We start from the raw sequence: 22,736 nt of genomic DNA, 5'->3' as shown, positions 1-22,736 counted from the left end.
CAAATCAACCAGTCCTTCCATTGGTTGGTAGACGGCACACCCCTATCAACCAGTCCTTCCATTGGTTGGTAGACGGCACACCACTATCAACCAGTCCTTCCATTGGTTGGTAGACGGCACACCACTATCAACCAGTCCTTGAATTGGTTGGTAGACGGCACACCCCTATCAACCAGTCTCTGCATTGGTTGGTAGACGGCACACCCCTATCAACCAGTCCTTCCATTGGTTGGTAGACGGCACACCACTATCAACCAGTCCTTCCATTGGTTGGTAGACGGCACACCCCTATCAACCAGTCTCTGCATTGGTTGGTAGACGGCACACCCCTATCAACCAGTCCTTCCATTGGTTGGTAGACGGCACACCCCTATCAACCAGTCTTTCCATTGGTTGGTAGATGGCACACCTCTATCAATCAGTCTTTCCATTGGTTGGTGGGCGGCACACTCCTATCAACCAATGTAGTCTCAGGGCTACGTTTCAAAGCTGAATTGGGGGTACGTATCGGGGGGAGCCTGTTCTCATGTTGTACGTTGGTGTCTATTTTGGGGGCGGGAAAGTGGATTAACCATTTGTAAGCTGCACAATAAATCCGGTAAAGACAGAGGAGGCATTTGGTCCTAACCCAGAATCTCCATCTTGGAAACTCCGTCATCACGTTGCACTTTATCCTATCAGTGGGATGAGGGTTTTTGATCCTTGTCGTGGGCGCTGCTCCAATTGGAGGAGAAAAAAAATAAAAAAATGTAAGCCCCTTCCAGTGTGGATCCATAATTAAAGCAGCACGGGCGTCGTCACCCACCGGACCAGTGCAAGCAGAAGATATCGCAGTCCTCCATCCAGCAGGGAGCAGTAGAGAGTCTAGTAAGCCACTGACCCGCTATCTTGAGCGCTTGTGAACAGTATGTCCGCCTTGGAGTTGATAAAGTAGGTCGCTCCAAGAGACACAAGGAGGACGACTATGCCCACGACCAGCGTTATCACCTGCGGGCAAAACGAAAACCGTGACTTGCGTATATCTAGACATATGGCTGTAAGGGTGGGGGTCATCAGACTGACCATAGACGACCCATTTATTTCACCAACCCCTTTAAAAGAACACGTGAAATGACTAAGTGACGCTGCCACTCAAGATGCTCTAACCACCGGCCATCTTGTAATAAGCGGATGCGATCAGTGACCGTTAAACCGCGAATATCTAATCGTTCTCATTTGATGACATCATAGCAGTTGGTGACATCATAGCAATTGGCGACACCCACCTCTAGTTCGTGACTGGACACCAGGAATATGCGGGCCCGGATTTCCTTCCAGCGGCTTTCAGTCCAGGTGGAATATTCTGTGGAATCCCACTCATTCAACTCAAAGGCAGGAGACTGCGCCAGGTGGCTACGGTGGGTACTGCGCACACAGAACGGGGTCCGGGTGGTTGAATTAGCGTCCAGTGGACCCTGAACCCACAAGTATTCATAGAACTTGATGGAACAAAAATAAATGGTTACAATTACATAATATTTAAAGGGACAGTTCAAAAAAAATCCATGCTCATCGCCCGCTGTACCCAGTGACTGGCTGATCATGGGGGGTACCCGCTGTAGGACCACCCTCCATTAACCCTAAAAGGCAGATAATCTCTTTAAAAAAAAGGAAAAATCAATGTGAACTGGTAAAATGCGTAAATCCAAACTCCAGAGCTGCATTCACAATTTTAGTGGTTGTTATTGGAAACAGTCAGCAAGCTTGTCATCGGATACCCCCCCCCCCCCCCCCCCCAACAGCTTAGTTGGGCTCCTGTGATGCAGAGGGAAGCTTGTTTTTCCCAGATCACATGTAAAAGACAACACTTCCCAGAATGCAAATCACCAGAGACACTGAACAAGCAGGGAATAATAGGAGATTTCAGCTCTGAAGCCTGCAGAATTGTGAATGCAGCTCTGGAGTATTATATAGCGCTGCACTTGCCTCTCTCTGAGGATCTGCCCCTTTATCCGGGCTCTGGCATTCTTCCTTGGTGTAATTGACGACTTGACCGGTCAGGTTGGCGAGAACCGAGATCAGGAAGCTGGTTGGTGGGTTTGGGGTCACCTTGTTGACCATGGCGGCCGTCACGTAATACTGAGGAGGTTTGTCTTCTAGAAAAATAGTAAAACATGATAACTTCAGAATTAACCCCTTAACAACACAGACAACTAGGGCCTTAAAGGAGGATATTATATTAAAGGGGTATTCCACAGGATGTGTGAAATGTCTGATAAATGCGGGTCCCACCTATCTCAAGATTAGGGGTCCCCTAACCCCATTGCGCTTGATGAGGTGGACGATAGCCATGGCATCCAATTTGGATGTATGGAGAGGTTGCCGGCGTGTTCAGATAACTCCCATAGAACTGAATGGAGAGAGCGTTGGGCCCAGGGAATGCCCCTGATGTCACTGCCCATATATGGAGAGAGCGCGGCCAACTGTCTATTCATACTCCGCCCAGATGTGGCGGACACCTCATCAGATGGCAATGGGGTTGGGTGACCCCTGTTCTGGAGATAGGTGGGACCTATAGCCATGGTTTAAGTGTCCGAGATGGAAATACCCCATCAATATCGATATATCTCCGAGAGAAGGTGATGTTTTCCGAACTCCTCCGACAGAGCGCTACTGGAGGCTCCTGACGTCACATATATGGCAGTGATGTCAGAAGCTACAATGCCGGAGTACCCGGCCGGAGAATCGGTAGCTCTCTGATGGGGGACTCCGGGACTGGAGGAGGATCTGACGTCCCTGACCATATATGGATAATGACGTTAGGAGCTTTAAGAATCCCCGGGCAGAGCGTCGGCATGGGGAACCCGCCCCTGACATCACTGTCCATATATGGACAATGATGTCAGGGGTATCCTCAGGGCCAGAGTCCCCAGGCCAAACGCTATCTAATGCTCTGCCCTGGGACTCCGACCCTGGGGACGCTCCCAGACTCGTACGCCATGCAGTGTATACACGTAGATTTTAGTTTTTTTGCGGGATCCCTCAGGAAGGAATAAGCGCAGTCTAAAGTGTTATTCCATCCTCCAAAAAAATTATATACCAACCTGACGGAGACCAAAAGGGCAATATTGACCTCTGTCTGATGGAACCCTATGGTCACCTTTAGCGGGTACGTCCGTAGCTTACCCGACGTAAACGTAGGGCAAAAACGTGATGTGAACCGGCCCTTACCCAGGAGTCCTTTCCAGTCGGACCTAATGATGGACTGAAACCAGCTGTTGTTTGACATCACCAGGAACCCGTACAACATCCGAGTGACCTGTAAGAGGACAGAAACATGGCATTTACGATATCTCATCTTCTCCATTCACATCCAAAGCTGCCTGTAGAATTTTGCTGGTTGCCCTTGGAAACAGACAGCGATGAAGCTCCACGCTGCTGTCAGACATGTGACCTAATAGCTCATGACTGACTCATCTGAGTTCCCTGGTAGCATAAAATCCGCACAATTCTGGTTTTAGCTTTAGACCTGAATAGAGAAAAGTAAAAGAAGTCGTCCTTTAAATTCTGACCAATCAGCTCGTAGCTCCTTACCGACTCCACGTCTGCTCGGACTTCGGCAGTGTCGTTACCGCCCGCCAGCTGATACAGGGTTTTCGCCAGCAAAGTGGCGGCTTCCGACAGAGACTGACGAAAGGGAAAAAGCGTAAATTTAACCATTTATTATTCTATACTCAGAGACTGAAGCCATCACATCCCTGTCCCCGGGAGCGGACAATCTAATCCCCACCTCCACACATAGGGGTCCAATTTCACAGGAGGTTAACCCTTCACGTAGGACCCCCTCCTGCGATCACGCTGTTCCTGGCCATTTAATCCCTCAATCCCATTTAATCCTTTCCTTTCCCAGTACAACATATGGCACTTTAAATGGCGCCAATGGAAACTACAACTCCTCCTGTAAAAAATAAGCCCTCACACCGCTCTACTGACGGGGAAAAATAAAAACGTTATGGCTCTTGAAAGGCGGGGAGTGAAAAACAAAAAAATGGCTCAGTCCTTAAGGGGTTAATGACGTCCCAGGACGTGTCGCCCGTAATTACCTGAGCGGCCTCCGTGACGTAGTTCAGAGCCTCTTCTTTAGAGAGTCCGCTGGGATAGTGGGCGTTGATGCTGGCGGCCGTGTCGTACATGCTGTTATAGTACCTGCGGGAGGAGAGTACAAACAGGAGACATTATGACTTGTACGGCTCGGCGCTGCCACCTGCTGGATGAAAACAGACAAGTCGGCTCAGGCCGTTCAGTGACAAGAAGCCCTCCTCTGCTAGCCTGCTGAACAGCGGCCCTTCCCTTCTACAGCCTGGTCTGCACAGCGCCCACAAAGACCTGGAAACCTTTAAGGTTCAACAATACCCCCAATATATAGATCCCCGCTAATCGACACACATCTGAAAAAAATCTCAGATGCATGTTGCCATCACTAGGGGGCGCTCTGTATGTGGCTCTTATTATAGCGGGCCTGTCACCTCTCCTGACATGCTACTTATTGGGAAGTATTAAGTAAAACAGACATGCAAGGAGAATGAGAACACGCCCAGTTAATTTAGTCATATTTCCAGGAGGAATAACAGAGGAACACTGACTTCTAAGAAATGATGCTCTAGAGTTGTCCGTTTTAGTGAATACTTGAATTTCATATAAAATTACAATGCTGGAGCATCTTTTCTTAGAACTCGGTGTGGTGTCATTCCTCTGTTGTTGCTCCTGCAAATGTATGACGTAAATCGGCTGGGCGTGACCAATACCCCTGTCGATGGGGCATGTTCCTACACACCCTGACAGTCTAATCAGTGCTGACCGTAACAGACTTTGCAGGGACACACGGTATTGACAAGTGAAATGGTAACACCCAGTTGTCAATTTATTAATTTCCAGGAAGAACAATAGAGAGTTCAAAGAAAAAGATAAAAAATAGGATGCTCCAGAATTGTTATTATATAGTAAATACAAACACTAACTAAAATAGACACAAATCCGGAGCATCTTTTCTTAGAACCCTGTGTTGTGTCATTTCTGTTATTCCTCCTGGAAATGTATGAATAAATTGCCTGGGCGTGACCATTCCTCTTGTCAATGGGGCTTGTTCCAACACACCCCGACACTGTCTAATCAGTGCTGACAGTATCAGACTTCACAGGGACACACCCTACTGACGAGTGGAATGGTAACACCCAGTTGTCAATGTATGCTTTCATTTCCAGGAGGAACAACAGAGGAATCACACACCACAACTTTCTAAGAAAAGAAGCTCTGGCATTTTTTTTGTGGGGAATGCAAGTATTTCCTAAACAGACATGCCAGGAGAGGTGATAGTCTAAAGCCCCTATACTGCTCTTTACAGATCGCCCTCTAGTGGTGGTTACAGGTAAACAGCATCGGGGGGCAGTTAGATTGCTGGTCAATATGCAGGCAGTGATAGGAAGTGTATGGTCAACCAAAATAGAAGCAGTAAATGAGTGATGGGAGTTTCAGGTGGGTCTGGTGATGATGGGGGTAGTCTTACTTGTTTTGGTACGCTGCTCTGTGGTCGGTCAGCACCACTCCCGGGATATTTCGGGCTCTCAGGAACCGCTGGAAGGAGGCCGGAGGGAGCGCCTGGGACTGGTCAATTTCTTGTAGTGTGACGTTGGTGCCTTTGCTAGAAGATTTCAGAACCTCGATCATCCGCTCCACCTGGAGGAAGAGAACGCACGGAGTCTGGGGTGATGTAGGGCATTACCCATAACTAGAGGGACCCAAACTGTCCTAGTGCAAAAGCCACCAGTCCAGAGCGGAGTCCCTGACACCTACCTCTGTGTTTACAGAGTCATTACTCCGAGAGACGGGATCGGTGTGCATCCACAGAGAGGAATTGCTTCTCAGCGCCACCTGGTGGACAAAAACAGAATGCAACTAATTACAGATCATGGCGTGAACTAGTTTAAGTCTTCAGCGCTTCATCCTGTATCGATTATACACAAGTGTAATCTCCGGGAGAGCTTGTGCTCTTACACAGCAGCCAAGCTGAAGAGGCAGAGCTGCAGTGTAAAGCATGGGAAGCAGCCTGAGCGTCTAAGCCAGGAGATTGATTTTAGAAGGACTCAAAATCCAAAACGGAAAAAGGCAGATAAGCTGGAGTCATTGACCCAACTATGCCCTGATGGAGCAGAAATGCAGTGTAAAGCATAAGGGATGGGGAGAGATGCGAAATACCTGACTGAGCTCGACAAAGGAGTGAATGTTGTTCAGTCGGATGGGAAATTTTCCCTTCTCCATGTCATAAACCATCCGCGAGCTGCCAATGTAATCAAACACTTCCTGAAGAAACACCACAAGATCAGATGAACATCGTGACCCAAAGATCAAGGAACATATATCGATATATACAGAGAAGATGTATACAGCTAGAGTGGAACTAATACTCCCAGCATGCCCTGACAGCATGTAAAAGGAATCTATAATACTGTTCATCCTGAGCTTCATGGTTGATGAATAGAATGTCAGAACTTCAGTAAAGACTGACACACGGAGAGAATAGTGAGAGAGAGTAAATATAGGTGGTAAAGCTGGATCTTATGCCATTCAGGGTCTGCGGAAAGCTTGGTGCATTCTCCTGGGGTTTAGTGTACTGATATGTTACATAAAAAGGGAATCTGCACATAATGAATAAATGATTGAAACGGTTGTCATGCGTACTGGGGGTTGTAGTTTCACAACAGATGGAGAGGCATAGGTTGCAGCATTCAGAGAATGAAGCATCTTAGACAGAAAAATCCACCTTACCCCCTGGAAGAAGACAAACATGATGTTCCTGGGCAGAGACTGGGCATCCGCCATCTTGTGAATGGCCTCTGCGGCGGCGAGCTGAGTCACCAGACTAGACACGGTGCTCTCAGCCGCGGGCGCCAGGTTCCAGAAGAAAGATCGCCCGTCCAGCTGAGTAGGTAAAGAAAACGCAAAACGGTCAGGGGGAAAACCCGCCTGCATTATACCGCCCCCTATACTGCCCGCCTACATTATACCGCCCCCTATACCGCCCGCATTATACCGCCCACCTGCATTATACCTCCCCTAATACTGCCCGCCTTCATTATACCGCCCCTTATACTGTCCGCCTGTATTATACCGCCCGCCTGCATTATACCGCCCCCTATACCGCCTGCCTGCATTATACCGCCCCCTATACCGCCCGCCTGCATTATACCGCCCCCTATACCACCCGCCTGCATTATACAGCCCCCTATACCGCCGGCCCGCATTATACCGCCCGCCTACATTATACCGCCCGCCTGCATTATACCGCCCCCTATACCGCCCGCCTGCATTATACCGCCCCCTACAGTGCCCGCCTGCATTATACCGCCCCCTATACCGCCCGCATTATACCGCCCCTATACCGCCCCCTATAGTGCCCGCCTGCATTATACCGCCCCCTATACTGCCCGCCCGCATTATGCCGCCCCCTATACCGCCCGCCCGCATTATGCCGCCCCCTATACTGCCCGCCCGCATTATGCCGCCCCCTATATCGCCCGCCTGCATTATACGGCCCCCTATAGTGCCCGCCTGCATTATACCGCCCACCTGCATTATGCCGCCCCCTATACTGTCCGCCCGAATTATGCCGCCCCCTATACCGCCCGCATTATGCCGCCCCCTATACCGCCCGCCTGCCTTATGCCGCCCCCTATACTGCCTGCCTTATACCACCCCCTATACTGCCTGCATTGTACCGCCCCTATACTGTCTGCCTTATACTGCCCCCTATACTGCCTGCCTGCCATATACTGCCCCCTATACTGCCTGCCTTATACTGCCCCCTATACTGCCTGCCTGCATTATACTGCCCCCTATACTGCCTGCCTGCATTATACCGCCCCCTATACTGCCTGCATACCGCCCCCTATACTGCCTGCATTATACCGCCCCCTATACTGCCTGCATTATACCGCGCCCTATACTGCCTGCATTATACCACCCCCCTATACTGCCTGCATTATACCACCCCCCTATACTGCCTGCCTTATACTGCCCCCTATACTGCCTGCCTGCCATATACTGCCCGCTTTATACTGCCCCCTATACTGCCCGCATTATACTGCCCCCTATACTGCCTGCATTATACTGCCCCCTATACTGCCTGCCTGCATTATACTGCCCCCTATACTGCCTGCCTGCATTATACTGCCCCCTATACTGCCTGCCTGCATTATACTGCCCGCCTGCATTATACTGCCCCCTATACTTCCCGCCTGCATTATACCGCACCCTATACTGCCCGCCTGCATTATACCGCCCCCTATAGCGCCCGCCTGCATTATACTGCCCCCTATACTGCCTGCCTGCATTATACTGCCCCTATACTGCCTGCCTGCATTATACCGGCCCCTATACTGCCTGCCTGCATTATACCGCCCCCTATACTGCCTGCCTGCATTATACCGCACCCTATACTGCCTGCCTGCATTATACCGCACCCTATACTGCCCGCCTGCATTATACTGCCCCCTATACTGCCTGCATTATACTGCCCCTATACTGCCTGCCTGCATTATACTGCCCCCTATACTGCCTGCATTATACTGCCCCTATACTGCCTGCCTGCATTATACTGCCCCCTATACTGCCTGCATTATACTGCCCCTTATACTGCCTGCATTATACTGCCCCTATACTGCCTGCCTGCATTATACTGCCCCTATACTGCCTGCCTGCATTATACTGCCCCCTATACTGCCTGCCTGCATTATACCGCACCCTATACTGCCTGCCTGCATTATACCGCACCCTATACTGCCCGCCTGCATTATACTGCCCCCTATACTGCCTGCATTATACTGCCCCTATACTGCCTGCCTGCATTATACTGCCCCCTATACTGCCTGCATTATACTGCCCCTATACTGCCTGCCTGCATTATACTGCCCCCTATACTGCCTGCATTATACTGCCCCTATACTGCCTGCCTGCATTATACTGCCCCCTATACTGCCTGCCTGCATTATACCGCACCCTATACTGCCTGCATTATACCGCACCCTATACTGCCCGCCTGCATTATACTGCCCCCTATACTGCCTGCATTATACTGCCCCTATACTGCCTGCCTGCATTATACTGCCCCTATACTGCCTGCCTGCATTATACTGCCCCCTATACTGCCTGCATTATACTGCCCCTATACTGCCTGCCTGCATTATACTGCCCCCTATACTGCCTGCCTGCATTATACCGCACCCTATACTGCCTGCATTATACCGCACCCTATACTGCCCGCCTGCATTATACTGCCCCCTATACTGCCTGCATTATACTGCCCCTATACTGCCTGCCTGCATTATACTGCCCCCTATACTTCCCGCCTGCATTATACCGCCCCCTATACTTCCCGCCTGCATTATACTGCCCCCTATACTTCCCGCCTGCATTATACTGCCCCCTATACTGCCTGCCTGCATTATACTGCCCCCTATACTTCCCGCCTGCATTATACTTGCCCTGTAATCAGGGTGGCAGACCTTTAGGCCATTCAAGGTCGTTGAAAAGTGACCAGTGACTTTATACAACTCAATGCCAGCTTCCCCCCTTATGTCACTCACCCTGGAGGCCGACACGACCACCTGATCCTCTGGTGCCAGGACCCCTGAGTTGTTGACCGGCTTCACGGTGCTCCAGACGTTGAAACCAGCAAGATAATCGCACACAGCTTCTAAAAAACAGTGGTGATGTCACTACACAGACAATGGCGGAGCCTACAATACAGTATACGCTATATACTCCGAACAATTACTCATGACATGTAGAGGATCTGGCACGAGATGAGCAACACGGAAATGTAAAACCTCTGCTGCTGAAATTAGGTCCGAGAAAGTCTTAAATGAACACTCCAGGTAAAAATGATACACGGTCTTATGCAGGACCTAAAAGGGGCGGAGCATGACACAGGGATACTCTCTTAATCATGGTTATGCTCCGCCCCCTCAGGTTTTGCACAAGTAAGCCACAGTGCATCAGCCTTACCCGGAGCATTCCTTTAACTATCATTTCTAAGAACTCAACTTAACCTTTTCACTGCCAAGAACATATGTAACACGTCAAGACTATAAGCGACTAGGGTATGAGAGCTGGAGCTTACATCTCGGTATCATAATAAAGAGAAGAATCTAGGTTTTAAAATAAAACCAAGTCCAATATTTGGGGTACAGCTTATGTTTCAAGTTGAAGAGCAAAAAAAAAAACTTTAACTTGGTGGTTCTGTGTCTGTGTAGGGGAGGGAGGAAGGAGCAGCAACTGAGAGAAGGAAGTAAGAAAAGGGCTGAACTCCAAACAGGGACTAGCACTGAGCCGAGGACCAAGGCGGCTTGGCAGGACTTAAACCAGGCGTTTCTCTATATTATTAGAAGGTGGAGGGCCCCTTTAAGTTGTTCCCCCTTACAGGTAATGCGTTGTGATTCGTACAACATGGGAACTCACCAGGGTTAATGCTGAAGGACATCTGGATGGAATTGCGTCTCATACAGGTGACCGTGCTGGTAACAGCGTGCATAGGAGAAATGAGCTGCATGGCGCACAGCGGGTACTTTGGGGCAGTGTCATTAACAGGAATGTTGTGCTCCCTGTAACACTGGAGAGAGAGAAGAGTCAGGAGGGAGGAGTCAACAAGGAAAGATCATCAGAGGAAGAACCAGCCAAACCCACCTGCTTAATGACCTCCGTCTCATTCTCATCTTGTAGGAGGAAAACTGGGAACTGGAAGTCCTCATAAGACATCCCACTACCCAGAGGATTCCAGAGCGTCCCGTTACAGTGCGAATACTGAGCTCCATGATCATCACCGTACACTCCTGGGGAGGGGAGAAATATACTCAGTGTTATAGTAGTTATATTCTTGTATATAGGAGCAGTATTATAGTAGTTATATTCTTGTATATAGGGGGCAATATTATAGTAGTTATATTCCTGTATATAGGAGCAGTATTATAGTAGTTATATTCTTGTATATAGGAGGCAGTATTATAGTAGTTATATTCTTGTATATAGGGGCAGTATTATAGTAGTTATATTCTTGTATATAGGGGGCAGTATTATAGTAGTTATATTCTTGTATATAGGGAGCAGTATTATAGTAGTTATATTCTTGTATATAAGAGCAGTATTATAGTAGTTATATTCTTGTATATAGAGGCAGTATTATAGTAGTTATATTCTTGTATATAGGAGCAGTATTATAGTAGTTATATTCTTGTACATAGGGGGCAGTATTATAGTAGTTATATTCTTGTATATAGGAGCAGTATTATAGTAGTTATATTCTTGTATATAGGGGCAGTATTATAGTAGTTATATTCTTGTATATAGGGGACAGTATTATAGTAGTTATATTCTTGTATATAGGAGCAGTATTATAGTAGTTATATTCTTGTATATAGGGGCAGTATTATAGTAGTTATATTCCTGTATATAGGAGCAGTATTATAGTAGTTATATTCCTGTATATAGGGACAGTATTATAGTAGTTATATTCTTGTATATAGGAGCAGTATTATAGTAGTTATATTCTTGTATATAGGGGCAGTATTATAGTAGTTATATTCTTGTATATAGGGGGCAGTATTATAGTAGTTATATTCTTGTATATAGGGGGACAGTATTATAGTAGTTATATTCTTGTATATAGGAGCAGTATTATAGTAGTTATATTCTTGTATATAGGGGGCAGTATTATAGTAGTTATATTCTTGTATATAGGGGCAGTATTATAGTAGTTATATTCTTGTATATAGGGGGCAGTATTATAGTAGTTATATTCTTGTATATAGGGGGCAGTGTTATAGTAGTTATATTCTTGTATATAGGAGCAGTATTATAGTAGTTATATTCTTGTATATAGCAGGCAGTATTATAGTAGTTATATTCTTGTATATAGGGAGCAGTATTATAGTAGTTATATTCTTGTATATAGGGGGACAGTATTATAGTAGTTATATTCTTGTATATAGGAGCAGTATTATAGTAGTTATATTCCTGTATATAGGAGGCAGTATTATAGAAAGTTATATTCTTGTATATAGGAGCAGTATTATAGTAGTTATATTCTTGTATATAGGGAGCAGTATTATAGTAGTTATATTCTTGTATATAGGAGGCAGTATTATAGTAGTTATATTCTTGTATATAGGGGGCAGTATTATAGTAGTTATATTCTTGTATATAGGAGCAGTATTATAGTAGTTATATTCTTGTATATAGGAGGCAGTATTATAGTAGTTATATTCTTGTATATAGGGGGACAGTATTATAGTAGTTATATTCTTGTATATAGGAGCAGTATTATAGTTATATTCCTGTATATAGGAGGCAGTATTATAGAAAGTTATATTCTTGTATATAGGAGCAGTATTATAGTAGTTATATTCTTGTATATAGGGGGCAGTATTATAGTAGTTATATTCTTGTATATAGGGGGCAGTATTATAGTAGTTATATTCTTGTATATAGGGGGCAGTGTTATAGTAGTTATATTCTTGTATATAGGAGCAGTATTATAGTAGTTATATTCTTGTATATAGGGGGCAGTATTGTAGTAGTTATATTCTTGTATATAAGAGCAGTATTATAGTAGTTATATTCTTGTATATAGGGGGCAGTATTATAGTAGTTATATTCTTGTATATAGGGGCAGTATTATAGTCGTTATATTCTTGTATATAGGGGGCAGTATTATAGTAGTTATATTCTTGTATATAGGGGGCAGTATTATAGTAGTTATATTCTTGTATATAGGGGGCAGTGTTATAGTAGTTATATTCTTGTATATAGGAGCAGTATTATAGTAGTTATATTCTTGTATATAGGAGGCAGTATTATAGTAGTTATATTCTTGTATATAGGAGCAGTATTATAGAAGATATATTCTTGTATATAGGAGGCAGTATTATAGTAGTTATATTCTTGTATATAGGGGGCAGTATTATAGTAGTTATATTCTTGTATATAGGGGGCAGTATTATAGTAGTTATATTCTTGTATATAGGAGCAGTATTATAGTAGTTATATTCTTGTATATAGGGGGCAGCATTATAGTAGTTATATTCTTATATAGGGGGCAGTATTATAGTAGTTATATGCTTGTATATAGAGGCAGTATTATAGTAGTTATATTCTTGTATATAGCGGACAGTATTATAGTAGTTATATTCTTGTGTATAGAAGCAGTATTATAGTAGTTATATTCTTGTATATAGGGGCAGTATTATAGGAGTTATATTCTTGTATATAGGAGGCAGTATTATAGTAGTTATATTCTTGTATATAGGGGGCAGTATTATAGTAGTTATATTCTTGTATATAGGGGCAGTATTATAGTGGTTATATTCTTGTATATAGGAGGCAGTATTATAGTAGTTATATTCTTGTATATAGGGGCAGTATTATAGTAGTTATATTCCTGTATATAGGGGCAGTATTATAGTAGTTATATTCCTGTATATAAGGGGGCAGTATTATAGTAGTTATATTCTTGTATATAGGGAGCAGTATTATAGTAGTTATATTCTTGTATATAGGGGCAGTATTATAGTAGTTATATTCTTGTACATAGGGGGCAGTATTATAGTAGTTATATTCTTGTATATAGGTGGCAGTACTATAGTAGTTATATTCTTGTATATAGGAGGCAGTATTATAGTAGTTATATTCTTGTATATAGGAGCAGTATTATAGTAGATATATTCTTGTATATAGGAGGCAGTATTATAGTAGTTATATTCTTGTATATAGGGGGCAGTATTATAGTAGTTATATTCTTGTATATAGGAGCAGTATTATAGTAGTTATATTCTTGTATATAGGAGCAGTATTATAGTAGTTATATTCTTGTATATAGGAGCAGTATTATAGTAGTTATATTCTTGTATATAGGGGGCAGTATTATAGTAGTTATATTCTTGTATATAGGGGGCAGTATTATAGTAGTTATATTCTTGTATATAGGAGCAGTATTATAGTAGTTATATTCTTGTATATAGGAGGCAGTATTATAGTAGTTATATTCTTGTATATAGGAGCAGTATTATAGTAGTTATATTCCTGTATATAGGGGCAGTATTATAGTAGTTATATTCCTGTATATAGGGGGGCAGTATTATAGTAGTTATATTCTTGTATATAGGGAGCAGTATTATAGTAGTTATATTCTTGTATATAGGGAGCAGTATTATAGTAGTTATATTCTTGTATATAGGGGCAGTATTATAGTAGTTATATTCTTGTATATAGGGGGCAGTATTATAGTAGTTATATTCTTGTATATAGGTGGCAGTACTATAGTAGTTATATTCTTGTATATAGGAGCAGTATTATAGTAGATATATTCTTGTATATAGGAGGCAGTATAGTAGTTATATTCTTGTATATAGGGGAGCAGTATTATAGTAGTTATATTCTTGTATATAGGGGGCAGTATTATAGTAGTTATATTCTTGTATATAGGAGCAGTATTATAGTAGTTATATTCTTGTATATAGGAGCAGTATTATAGTAGTTATATTCTTGTATATAGGAGCAGTATTATAGTAGTTATATTCTTGTATATAGGGGGAAGTATTATAGTAGTTATATTCTTGTATATAGGAGGCAGTATTATAGTAGTTATATTCTTGTATATAGGGGCAGTATAATAGTAGTTATATTCTTGTATATAGGAGCAGTATTATAGTAGTTATATTCTTATATATAGGAGCAGTATTATAGTAGTTATATTCTTGTATATACTAGGCAGTATTATAGTAGTTATATTCTTGTATATAGGAGCAGTATTATAGTAGTTATATTCTTGTATATAGGGGGCAGTATTATAGTAGTTATATTCTTGTATATAGGGGCAGTATTATAGTAGTTATATTCTTGTATATAGGGGAGCAGTATTATAGTAGTTATATTCTTTTATATAGGGGACAGTATTATAGTAGTTATATTCCTGTATATAGGGGCAGTATTATAGTAGTTATATTCTTTTATATAGGGGACAGTATTATAGTAGTTATATTCCTGTATATAGGGGCAGTATTATAGTAGTTATATTCTTGTATATAGGGGAGCAGTATTATAGTAGTTATATTCTTGTATATAGGGGGCAGTATTATAGTAGTTATATTCTTGTATATAGGAGCAGTATTATAGTAGTTATATTCTTGTATATAGGGGGCAGTATTATAGTAGTTATATTCTTGTATATAGGAGGCAGTATTATAGTAGTTATATTCTTGTATATAGGAGCAGTATTATAGTAGTTATATTCTTGTATATAGGGGGCAGTATTATAGTAGTTATATTCTTGTATATAGGGGGCAGTATTATAGTAGTTATATTCTTGTATATAGAGGGCAGTATTATAGTAGTTATATTCCTGTATATAGGGGCAGTATTCTAGTAGTTATATTCTTGTATATAGAAGCAGTATTATAGTAGTTATATTCTTGTATATAGAAGCAGTATTATAGTAGTTATATTCTTGTATATAGAAGCAGTATTATAGTAGTTATATTCTTGTATATAGGGAGCAGTATTATAGTAGTTATATTCTTGTATATAGGAGCAGTATTATAGTAGTTATATTCTTGTACATAGGGAGCAGTATTATAGTAGTTATATTCTTGTATATAGGGGCAGTATTATAGTAGGTATATTCTTGTATATAGGAGCAGTATTATAGTAGTTATATTCTTGTATATAGGGAGCAGTATTATAGTAGTTATATTCTTGTATATAGGGGCAGTATTATAGTAGTTATATTCTTGTATATAGGAGCAGTATTATAGTAGTTATATTCTTGTATATAGGGAGCAGTATTATAGTAGTTATATTCTTGTATATAGGGGGCAGTATTATAGTAGTTATATTCTTGTATATAGGAGCAGTATTATAGTAGTTATATTCTTGTATATAGGGGCAGTATTACAGTAGTTATATTCTTGTATATAGGAGCAGTATTATAGTAGTTATATTCTTGTATATAGGGGGCAGTATTATAGTAGTTATATTCTTGTATATAGGAGCAGTATTATAGTAGTTATATTCTTGTATATAGGAGCAGTATTATAGTAGTTATATTCTTGTATATAGGAGCATTATTATAGTAGTTATATTCTTGTATATAGGGTGCAGTATTATAGTAGTTATATTCTTGTATATAGGAGCATTATTATAGTAGTTATATTCTTGTATATAGGGTGCAGTATTATAGTAGTTATATTCTTGTATATAGGAGCATTATTATAGTAGTTATATTCTTGTATATAGGGTGCAGTATTATAGTAGTTATATTCTTGTATATAGGAGCATTATTATAGTAGTTATATTCTTGTATATAGGGGGCAGTATTATAGTAGTTATATTCTTGTATATAGGGGGCAGTATTATAGTAGTTATATTCTTGTATATAGGGGGCAGTATTATAGTAGTTATATTCTTGTATATAGGGGGCAGTATTATAGTAGTTATATTCTTGTATATAGGAGCAGTATTATAGTAGTTATATTCTTGTATATAGGAGCAGTATTATAGTAGTTATATTCTTGTATATAGGAGCATTATTATAGTAGTTATATTCTTGTATATAGGGTGCAGTATTATAGTAGTTATATTCTTGTATATAGGAGCATTATTATAGTAGTTATATTCTTGTATATAGGGGGCAGTATTATAGTAGTTATATTCTTGTATACAGGAGCAGTATTATAGTAGTTATATTCTTGTATATAGGGGGCAGTATTATAGTAGTTATATTCTTGTATATAGGAGCAGTATTATAGTAGTTATATTCTTGTATATAGGGAGCAGTATTATAGTAGTTATATTCTTGTATATAGGGAGCAGTATTATAGTAGTTATATTCTTGTATATAGGGGGCAGTATTATAGTAGTTATATTCTTGTATATAGGAGCAGTATTATAGTAGTTATATTCTTGTATATAGGAGCAGTATTATAGTAGTTATATTCTTGTATATAGGGAGCAGTATTATAGTAGTTATATTCTTGTATATAGGGGCAGTATTATAGTAGTTATATTCTTGTATATAGGAGCAGTATTATAGTAGTTATATTCTTGTATATAGGAGCAGTATTATAGTAGTTATATTCTTGTATATAGGGGGCAGTATTATAGTAGTTATATTCTTCTATATAGGAGCAGTATTATAGTAGTTATATTCTTGTATATAGGAGCAGTATTATAGTAGTTATATTCTTGTATATAGGGGCATTATTATAGTAGTTATATTCTTGTATATAGGGGCAGTATTATAGTAGTTATATTCTTGTATATAGGGGGCAGTATTATAGTAGTTATATTCCTGTATATAGGGAGCAGTATTATAGTAGTTATATTCTTATATATAGGGGCAGTATTATAGTAGTTATATTCTTGTATATAGGGTTCAGTATTATAGTAGTTATATTCTTGTATATAGGGGGCAGTATTATAGTAGTTATATTCTTGTATATAGGGGGCAGTATTATAGTAGTTATATTCCTGTACATAGGGGGCAGCATATACATTACTGCTGGAAGAGTACACTTACCAAAGCCATCATTAGGACATGGAAGGTCCAAGGAAAAGCCTTCCGGCGGGGGTGGTTTGGAGTACGTTACTGCTATTCCAGATATTCTCAAGCTCTCCTTGAATTTCAGCAGAGTGTCCCTGATATAGGGGGGGACATGTTCGTTCATTATCAGACTCTTCCTTTATCTTTACAGATTGTTCTTTTTAGGAATTCAAAAAAACATTATTAGTCTTACTTGGTAAACAAGTTGCCCTCCAGCAGCACCATGTACGGAGGGGTTTGACCAGTCTCTAGTACCCAGGTTAGGTCTTCTTCCCTCTCCACCACATGAATCACTCCGGTGTCACCGTTCCTGGAGGCTGAAAAACAACAATGAAATGATGATACCCTGTGATGGCGCCGCTGGCATTGCCCACACAGGAAGGGATTGGCCGCACTACCACTGCTGGTCATGTTATGAAGTGATGCCCCGTGACCCTAGATGATCAGTACAGTCCGTATCATCATATTATCTGAGCGTCTATTGCCCATTGAATTTAAAAAAAACAATTCTGGATGCCAATCACGAACGACTGGCATTAGAGAGGTTGTGATCCAGCTTCCCACACGCTGGATGGTGAATAAACTTGTGTTACTATTTAAAATTTCACTCTGCGTTTTCTGTGTGTCAGTATTCACTGTTCTCGCATTCTATTCATGGATCAGGAAGTTCAGGATGAACCATGTAGTCATGCAGCAATAAGTAACACTGCATCTGTGGTCCCTATAGAGGAGTCACGCAGCGTTACAAGCGGCTACAGTTCACGCCAATGTAGATTTATATGCCGCTCAGGGTCAGGGGAAAGCTGAATATCTCTCCGGAGGACTCACACTGGCATCCTATTTGGTGGGTGGCGTTGAGGAGGCGGACGCAGGGGGCTGTGCTGTTCAATGAGATGTAAATCTTCCTCTCCACCGAACCTCCCCGACACAGAGCTGAAAAACAAACGCAACGGAGTGAAGAAGACGCGGAGGTCCACGGGTTATTATAGAGCGGGCGTGTAACAAGAGGAGCGGACAAAGATCAGAAAGACACGCAGAGGTCAAGAAATAGAATAGAATAATGCTCAACGGCGCCACCTGTGGGTGATGGTTAAACTGCAGCATTATTGTCACTGGGCAGCAACCGGGCGACCTGTGCCGATCACAAGATCTGTCACCACCTCCCCATAAGGAAACATTTATATCGTGCCCCCCACACAGTGTAATGCCCCCCCCCACACAGTGTAATGCCCCCCCCACACAGTGTAATGCCCCCCACACAGTCCCAATAGTGCCTAATAAATATAATAATAAGACATATACTCGCCTAACCCCGTTCCAACGATGAGTGGGGGGGGGGGGTCCTCTTCTCCTCCGATCTGTGCGGCCCGGCGCATATTTTCAGGCGGACTTCTGGCCTATACTGGCGTTTCAGAAATCTTATTGGTCCACGGTGTCCTCAATGGCCGTCTTATTTACTGCTTGTTTAGCCCCAATGCCCACGCTCCACGGCAAGCGGACAGTGCACGCCCAAGTGGTATATACATGGCTGATGGGGGTTATATACAGGGTTTATGGGGATTAGATACAGGGATGATGGCTGGCTGTTATTTACGCGGATGATGGGGGTCATAGACAGGAATAGTGGGGGTTATATATACAGGGATGATGGCGTGCTGGTATATACAGGGAAGATTGGGGTCCCTGTATATTACCCCATCTTCTTTATTTTCAACCCTCATCACCCCTGTATATATCAGTCAGCTATTATCCCTGTATATAACCCCCATCATCCCTGTATATAACCCCCATCATCCCTGTATATAACCCCCATCATCCCTGTATATAACCCCCATCATCCCTGTATATAACCCCCATCATCACCGTATATAACCCCGATCATCCCCGTATATAACCCCGATCATCCCCGTATATAATCCCGATCATCCCCGTATATAATCCCGATCATCCCCGTATATAATCCCGATCATCCCCGTATATAATCCCGATCATCCCCGTATATAATCCCCATCATCCCCGTATATAATCCCCATCATCCCTGTATATAATGCCCATCATCCCTGTATATAATCCCCATCATCCCTGTATATAATCCCCATCATCCCTGTATAAAATCCCGATTATACGTGTATATACAATTGGGGCAGGCACTGTCTGCTCGCCGTGGCACGTGGGCATTAAAGGGTTTTTCCCACAAGGGATATTTATGACATATCCGCAGGATATGTCATAAACGTCAGATAGACGCGAGTCCCACCTCTGGGACCAGCACCTGTCTCTAGAACGGGGCCCCCTAACCCCGTTTTAGCTTTATCTGCCATCGCTGCCCGTGGATATGTCAGAAATGTCCCTCGTGGGAAAACCCCTTTAAAGAGGCTCTGTCACCAGATAGGCGCTGCGATGTAGATTACAGTAACGTTTTTATTTTTAAAAAACGAGCATTTTTGGCCAAGTTATGACCATTTTTGTAGTTATGCAAATGAGGCTTGTAAAAGTCCAAGTGGGCGTGTATTATGTGCGTACATCGGGGTGTGTTTACTACTATTACTAGCTGGGCGTTGTGAATAGAAGTGTCATCCACTTCTCTTCACAACGCCCAGCTTCTGGCAGATCACGCTGTGACGTCACTCACAGGTCCTGCATCGTGTCGGCACCAGAGGCTACAGATGATTCTGCAGCAGCATCAGCATTAGCAGGTAAGTCGATCTGGATGATACTTCTCGTCAGAACGCCCAGCTAGTGAAAGTATTAAACACGCCCCGATGTACGCACATAATACACGCCCAGTTGTACTTTTACTTTTCAACACGCCCAGTTGTACTTTTGCAAGCCTCATTTGCATAACTACGAAAATGGTCATAACTTGGCCAAAAATGCTCGTTTTTTAAAAATAAAAACGTTACTGTAATCTACATTGCAGCGCCGATCACATGCAATAGCAGATAGGGGCTGCAAAATCTGGTGACAGCGCCTCTTTAAGGCTAAACAAGAAGTAAATAGGGCGAGCACTGAGGACCAATAAGCTGCCGGAGACGCCGATATATGGCAGGAGCGCAGCGGACTCTGAAAACGTGCGCGCTGAGCCCTGAGCGGCCGGGGATCGCATATATACAGGGACGACGGGGATCGCATATATACAGGGACGACGGGGATCGCATATATACAGGGACGACGGGGATCGCATATATACAGGGACGACGGGGATCGCATATATACAGGGACGACGGGGATCGCATATATACAGGGACGACGGGGATCGCATATATACAGGGACGACGGGGATCGCATATATACAGGGACGACGGGGATCGCATATATACAGGGACGACGGGGATCGCATATATACAGGGACGACGGGGATCGCATATATACAGGGACGACGGGGATCGCATATATACAGGGACGACGGGGATCGCATATATACAGGGACGACGGGGATCGCATATATACAGGGACGACGGGGATCGCATGTATACAGGGACGACATATATATACAGGGACGACGGGGATCGCATATATACAGGGACGACGGGGATCGCATATATACAGGGACGACGGGGATCGCATATATACAGGGACGACGGGGATCGCATATATACAGGGACGACATGTATACAGGGACGACATATATATACAGGGACGACGGGGATCGCATATATACAGGGACGACGGGGATCGCATATATACAGGGACGACGGGGATCACATATATACAGGGACGGTGGGGATCGCATATATATATATATATATATACAGGGCTGCGCATGCTTCGGCCTTGTTCACACGGAGTGTATTCCACGCGTCTTTGCGCCATTCAAGCTTCTCATTGACATTAGTGGGAAAAGGCATTGTGGTGCATACGATGCGGTTTTTTACGCTTGCGTGTTTAAGAAAAAAAACTGCGTTGCGTAAAAAATGAAGCGTCAGGTCAATCCTTAGTGCGTAAAACGCGCCTTATTCCCATAGTGAACGGGAGTCCTAATAACGCGCACAAAAAACGCACCGAAAGACGCCTGTACTTTAAAAAGCGCTTTGCAAAAAACACTAGCATTTTTGACGCGTTTACCCGTCATTTTTCTGAGCGCGGTGTGAACGAGGCCTATTAGTCCTAAAACGTTGTCCCTGGAAAGCCCCTTTCAATTTTGCTCCTATTCGGCCCCATATTGAAATGAGTGGAGAGCCGCCCGCAAGGGAGCGGAGCGAACACACCGGCTGGAGCGGTCACGGTCATTATAGAGCCGAAACGCGTAAGGTCCTGGAAGGAACATCACACGGGACCCCTCAAAGTCAATGGGATCGGTCTCTGCCGTCACGACGCCAGTGTGAACAGTCTTATAATAGCACAGCTCATCCTGACCGGTAGTAAATATAGGAATAAGACCCACGTGGGCCGTAGTCACTATTACAGGGGTTGCCCTATTAGGACACACGGGCGTCACATTCAGGACCCCCCTCTACGAGCTGTGATGTAAAAGGTGTCGTGTTTTATAAAATACAAGTCAGGAATTAGAGCTCTACATTGTGCCGTTCCTCTGTTATTCCTCCTGGAAATCTAAGCATAAAGTGACAACTGGGCGTTACCATTCCCACTAGTCATAGGGGCGTGTCCCTGCACTGATTGGACAGTGACAGTCTGTGTAGAAATTCACCCCCGACTGGTAACACCCAGTTGTCAAGTTATTTATACATTTCCAGGAGGAATAACAGAGGAACGGCACAATGTCGAGTTTTAAGAAAAGAGGTTTCAGAATTATTATTTCATGGGGAATATAATTATTTACTAGACGTCCGGAGAGGAGACCGGTCCTAATCTTATCGTGGGATCCCCCGTCACTATATACAGTCACTCACACATTTCACATAGATCACCTCTCACCTGCCAGCAGGATCACAGACACCCCCAGACTCCTCCACCGCGGCCAGGATCCCCCTTTCTCTCCAGCAGCCGCCATATTCACCATCCAGTACCTGCTTCCGCCCTACACTTTCTAACCGGAAGTCCGCGGGAGCGGCCATGATGACAAAAAGCGTGCGAGTTCCGCCAGTCACTTTCGTCACTTCCGCCCTTACTGCCCGACCGGAAAAGGAGCGGGAGAGGTGACCCGAACTTTGTG

At 43.1% G+C, this 22,736-nt stretch overlaps 1 protein-coding gene across 2 annotated transcripts; it reads right to left on the bottom strand.

The window, feature by feature from the left end:
- Positions 1–296: 296 nt before the first annotated feature.
- Positions 297–22,620, bottom strand: NCSTN (nicastrin). Of its 2 annotated transcripts, none has more exons than XM_075843336.1 (17): positions 22,499–22,620; positions 18,452–18,556; positions 17,817–17,940; positions 17,600–17,718; positions 10,717–10,862; positions 10,492–10,642; positions 9,618–9,727; positions 6,802–6,954; positions 6,232–6,336; positions 5,830–5,907; positions 5,543–5,712; positions 4,083–4,185; positions 3,574–3,666; positions 3,211–3,298; positions 1,966–2,135; positions 1,266–1,478; positions 297–987 (listed from the first exon to the last, which is right to left on the bottom strand). In XM_075843336.1, exons 1-17 carry the CDS (start codon positions 22,581–22,583, stop codon positions 865–867), a joined length of 2,136 nt encoding a protein of 711 aa, XP_075699451.1. In that variant the 5' UTR covers positions 22,584–22,620; the 3' UTR covers positions 297–864. The 2 variants fall into 2 exon arrangements, with proteins under 2 accessions (XP_075699451.1, XP_075699452.1); XM_075843337.1 differs by having other exon boundaries at positions 9,618–9,724.
- Positions 22,621–22,736: the final 116 nt, after the last annotated feature.

This window comes from Rhinoderma darwinii, chromosome 12 (assembly GCF_050947455.1).
Source record: "Rhinoderma darwinii isolate aRhiDar2 chromosome 12, aRhiDar2.hap1, whole genome shotgun sequence".
NCBI lineage: Eukaryota > Metazoa > Chordata > Amphibia > Anura > Rhinodermatidae > Rhinoderma > Rhinoderma darwinii.
This window is presented reverse-complemented; position numbering and strand designations above follow the sequence as displayed.